The sequence below is a fragment of the Montipora capricornis genome, chromosome 2 (assembly GCF_036669925.1).
Source record: "Montipora capricornis isolate CH-2021 chromosome 2, ASM3666992v2, whole genome shotgun sequence".
Classification (NCBI taxonomy): Eukaryota; Metazoa; Cnidaria; class Anthozoa; order Scleractinia; family Acroporidae; genus Montipora; species Montipora capricornis.
The window spans coordinates 22,485,535-22,490,732 of record NC_090884.1 but is presented as its reverse complement, the minus strand read 5'-3'; the positions used below and the strand labels follow the sequence as shown (position 1 = coordinate 22,490,732).

Sequence of the window (5,198 nt, the reverse complement as noted above, 5' to 3'; positions counted from 1 at the left end):
GTTCTTTTTGGGACCATTACAGTAACGATGGAGATAGTAAGTGATCACCCTGTTTTAATGAATGAAAGATGCATTTTGTTTATGGTGACTTTGGGATATGCACTGAGAGTGAGCGAGTTCTCCTTTGCAAGAGTCTAACAGCGACCTTCTGACTTCTAACTTCTGGATGCTGTACCACTGAGGTGTAGGAAACGTGTGGGATCTGGAACCCTGAACTATGTATACTTGGGTGGCAATATTATTGTTCTTTTGTACAGCGAGACTGAAATTGTCAATTAATTGTGTATAACTTATATCACAACAATGTTTTGTGTTAACCAAGTACCGTTATTGACAAAATGCAAAAATGGCTGCTGATAAACTATTCTTTTTATCTTTGTGCACTAGTCATTTTTTAAGCCAAAATTCTTATAAGGCTATTAAGGCTATTGACACAAAGACAAAAGATTAAATTTATTGGCGACCATTTCTAGATTCAGTCAATTCCCCAGTCACTTTATCGAGTCTTCAAATCAGGGTTTTTCAGACCCAATTTGGCACTCAACATCGGGCCTGGTAGCTGCTGTATGGCCCATGTTTGAAATTGGAGCACAGCACCACAGCAGAATGTAATCAGCTGTCAGTTGATTTTGATGAGGGAGGAAAACTGGAATACCTGGAGAACCCCCTCGTAACACCTGTACACCTAACTCAGTCCACATACAATCACAGAGGTGGGAGGCATGGTTCATGGCCAATGCACACTTGACTCCTTACTATCTTCTCGATTGAGATAATGCAAAAGATTGATACATTTTGAAACCTTTTTGCACAATTGTGGTTGATGACCATTTCTTATCCATATAGCCGTTACGCCTCTAGATTTTTGTCCTAGGCAACCACTTTAACCCATTAACTCCTGGGGGTTCCCCATTGACGAGTAAAAGACCAAATCTGGCCGGTTTAGGCATCAAAGGGTTCAACCATACTGCTTTTCGCCAGAACAATACCATTGACATTTTCCTTCCAATGGGGATTTCCATTGCATTTTAGCTCTCTTACGAGGGACCAGTTTCTCGAAAGTCTCAAAAGTCCCGGAACTTTTCAGGCATGTTTCAGGTGACATAAAACGCCTTGCATCTTAAAAAGGGAAACAATATCAAGTAATGAAACTTTGTGATAGTTTTATTTTTTCTGATAATGAAAACATGTTAACAGATCGGCATTTCACGATAAATGGATCATAGTTTTTTTAATTGCTTTTTGGGCCTGAAAAGTTTACAGGACTTTCAAGAAGCAGGCTGGGTTATTAGTTCACTGGATATCGTTAACTAGCTGTCATGCCAACATATGATCTTAAGTTAGACATAAGAATCAATAGGCTGCTATAAATTTTTCAAAAAACATAGGGCTTATACAAGTTAAGGGCAGAATGGTTTTTTGATGGTGAAGAAAACAAACATGATGCCTTTTTGATTGCTTTATAGAGTTTTCCTGAGTAAACCTGAGCAACAATCATTTCACTTAAAGTAATACCTTCTCACTTTCAAGTCAAAGTCATGCAAGGCACCAAATTGACAGGGAGGGATACTTTGTTATCTTACTCAAAAAGGGACACATTAAATTTAAAGTACTTTCATGTTGCTGTGCTATATTATTGCACACCCCACACAAATTGGTGGATTTATTGCATAAAAATAAATTAACATTTTTTAATCCTTGTTACAATATGGTTTAATTTTACATGTTACCATCCTGCCAGAAACCACCACCAAGATAAGTTGATTCTTTCAGGCTGAGGGATGCAGAATGGATAGTCATCACTTCATGACTAACCAATGATATTGGAGTGAATGAACAAGGCTTAATTTGAAGGAAAATTCTCAAGAAAGCATTGAATACTTGTCAGATAGGCAATTTGATTAAAAAAAAAACACTTGCCTTTTACTGTTACCCGTTTATAATGTGTTCTGTCACAAACATGACGTATTTAAAAGGAAAGGAAATTGGCTTGAATGTGAGGAAAGTTTACAGGAGAGGGCATGGTAACAGGTATAATGATTTATGCATCAGAATCTTTGCAAGATGAGGAGCCATGTCTTTGTTTCCCTCCTGTTAACTGCATCAGAAAAAAAAAACAAAAAAATTGTTAGTCACAACACTTTGAGAAAATCACTTCATGTACTGTCGTTAGCAAGGTTTTTCAACTTAAGAGCATTATTTTCATATAACTTACAATACATGCATTTCTGCAAAGAGGTTTTAAAGGCATTCTTTGCTGTTCAGAATTCAGCCATGATGTCTCAAAGTACCGGTAACCAAAATATGAAGGACTCGTAACATATAAGCAAATTAATGACCGTTACATGTACCGGTAGTTAAGAAGTGATAAACTTTGGCCCTTCAAGGAAATAAGACAGAATTAAACACCACAAAAAGAGGTCCAATTCTTATACATGTACTTACCGACGATAAAACAACTAGAAAGAAAACAATGAGTAAAGGTGGAATTTTTTGAACTTCCATATCCCAAGGGAAAAATCTTTCAGGGGTAGGCAACATTTGGAAAAATATAGGCACTATAATAGGTATGGTAGCAGTTTTTTTCATTTTCTGGATAAATGATGTGATGAAATTTGCTGAATCATACATGTAGTGTTCATGAAAAAGGTCAAATGACAAAATAATAGTTGCAAATGACCTTTTGCCTTCAATCATTTGAAGAATTCTCTCTCTGAATGCATTTTGATGATCAACCAAATATTGACCATCACAAACCTGATAAATTCCATAGGCAGTGAAAAGTGTTTATTTTGGATTATTAGGCTCAAATTTTCAGAGACAGTTATATAAATTATTAAGGTAATTTGTGATATGCACTTACAATAAAAATTATTTCGTACCAGTTTCTTGGCTCAACATAACAAAACAATAATTTACACATAGCATCTGCTGTGAGGCAAACCTTCAAGGTTTATCTAGGTAAAGAGTATTTGTGATGATGTTTTCCTAAAGATACTGGTAATGCTTGACAAGTCACATCAGCCAGCCCATACACAGTGACATGCATGTCAACCTTTCAACTGATTGAATACTGTTCTGCACTTACTTTTGCCATATCACTCTTCAAGGCAGAGTTCTTCGATCTTTCTTGCTCCAACTCTGCATGTAACTGTACAACCTGATTGGAAAAAGTCATTCCACTTCCAGTGAAATTTCATTTTCATTCACGACATTTAAAAAGAGGGGCATTAGGGAAATTAATCTGTTTCAGTTCAGCTAACAAGGGGCAGGAAAAAGCACTTAATAAAAAGTATCATGTAAATTCTTGACACTTATTGGAGACTACGATGTACCGGTATATAGCAATTCAGGATGTACAAAATGAACATCACCACCATGCACACACTGTTGTCTCAAAACAACAGGCTCACGATCCTAAAGATGTGTGGACTGGTTTCTCATTCAAGATATTTCTAATCTTGATCTCAAAGTGTCCCCTATCCATTCTTCTTGGTTACATCCCCATTTAACCAAAAAAAAAAAACACCAAATGTTATGTGACCCATGAAGTTGATTCTTACACTTGATGTAACAAGTAACAATGCAGATTGTTAGGTAGAGCTCAGATTGGTGATTTGTTTTACCAGAATCTGCATGTTTTAACGTTCAGAGCTCCTATGATTCATCCACCACACTGAATACTGACTCAATACTGACTGAATACTGAATACAGTCTTAAATAAAGGTGTTGTTGTTTTAAATATTGTTTAAACACAAACCTGATCCTTGACTTCATTTAGCTCTTCTATTTGCATCAACAGCTCAGATTTTTCTTTCACTATTGAAAAAAGGTAAGGAATTTACCCTTGCACCAGGTAATTAACATTGCTAGATGAACCAATGTCTCCAACAAATTATTATTTTTATTAAATACAAAACTTTGACAAACAAACTATTATGAACTCAAATTAATAATAATTATTATTAGTATAAATACACAGGTGATTATATTAAATCGCACGCTCTCATTGGCTCGCTATCTCGGATTATCAGCCGATAATCACCTCGACGGACAAAATGGCTGCCAGTAGTCGTTTTGCCACTGTAAGTGAAGATGATTTCGCGTTGAAATGTTTTTTTTTTTCTCTTTTTTGAAATAATCACCTGTGTATTTATACTAAAACAATTACCGTATTTACCCGTGTATAAGTCGACCTTTTATGGCCTCAAAAGAAGCTCCAAAAATCGCCCTCGACTTATACATGGGTCAAAGATTTCGAGCCAAGTTCCAGCTAAATAATTTATTCAAAATAAACATCATAATGTGGTCGTTGGGCATAACGAACGCAGTGGACGAAATACTTCAAAATGAATGTAATTGAGCAATTCCAGTTGAAATGAAAAAGGATTTGTTTTACTTTAAATGTTGAAGATACTCACAAGCACAAATATCAAATAGACACTGGAAATTTTCATTTTCCAAAGGCGGAAAGCTCTAAAAAACATTCTTGTTTCTTCAAATAAAACGCGATCCTTCAACGGCTTAGTAACCTGGCCCCATTTGGGGGGTCGACTTATACATGGAATCGACGTATACATGGGTAAATACGGTATTATTCACCTCAGGCTCAGTGATTATCAGTGAATATTCACCGAGACAAATCTCGGTGAATATTCACCGATAATCACTTCGCCTTTGGCGAATAATTGTTAAATATTATCAGGAAAAGGACCACCATTCTATGTCATACGTTCTGTTTCACAGCATGTTTTGCTTGTCACATGAGAAATAAAATAATATTATTTGTCAGTCACTCATCCACACAGCGGCACATTGTAGACCACAGATTTCCAGGAGTACATTATAGAAAAGTTGTGTATTTTAACTGAAGCATGTACATGGGGTGAAAATTGTAAGCTATTAAACTTTGACTTTCACCTACTTTCAGCCTGACTAAGTATGAAGCACAACTGTTTGTTCCGTCTTTTCACCAGTAACAATTCTTTCTGTCAAGAAGACAAAGTAATGAGTCAAAGTTTAGGCCAAGGTTCAAATTTTTTTTTTGTTCATCTTGACCACTAGATATTATCTCTTAACAACGCAAAAAAAGTGTCACATCTGATCGTAATCAAAAATTGGCACTCCAAGTTGCCCTGTATCCAGTCATGACACTTATGTTCAACTTTTTAATAATGGAGAAAATTCCATGCATGAT

General features: G+C 35.9%; 1 protein-coding gene across 2 annotated transcripts in view; it reads right to left on the bottom strand.

Annotated features, from left to right (window-relative positions):
* Window positions 1-1,613: 1,613 nt before the first annotated feature.
* Window positions 1,614-5,198, bottom strand: part of LOC138039109 (G kinase-anchoring protein 1-like) — a 23,173-nt gene continuing 19,588 nt past the window's right edge. For both annotated transcript variants that reach the window (XM_068885292.1, XM_068885291.1), the window contains 4 exons: window positions 4,926-4,989; window positions 3,762-3,820; window positions 3,089-3,160; window positions 1,614-2,098 (listed from right to left, as the gene is read on the bottom strand). In XM_068885292.1, the coding sequence (XP_068741393.1) occupies window positions 2,042-2,098; window positions 3,089-3,160; window positions 3,762-3,820; window positions 4,926-4,989 (252 nt within the window). In that variant the 3' untranslated portion in view covers window positions 1,614-2,041. The remainder of the gene's footprint in view (window positions 2,099-3,088; window positions 3,161-3,761; window positions 3,821-4,925; window positions 4,990-5,198) is intronic.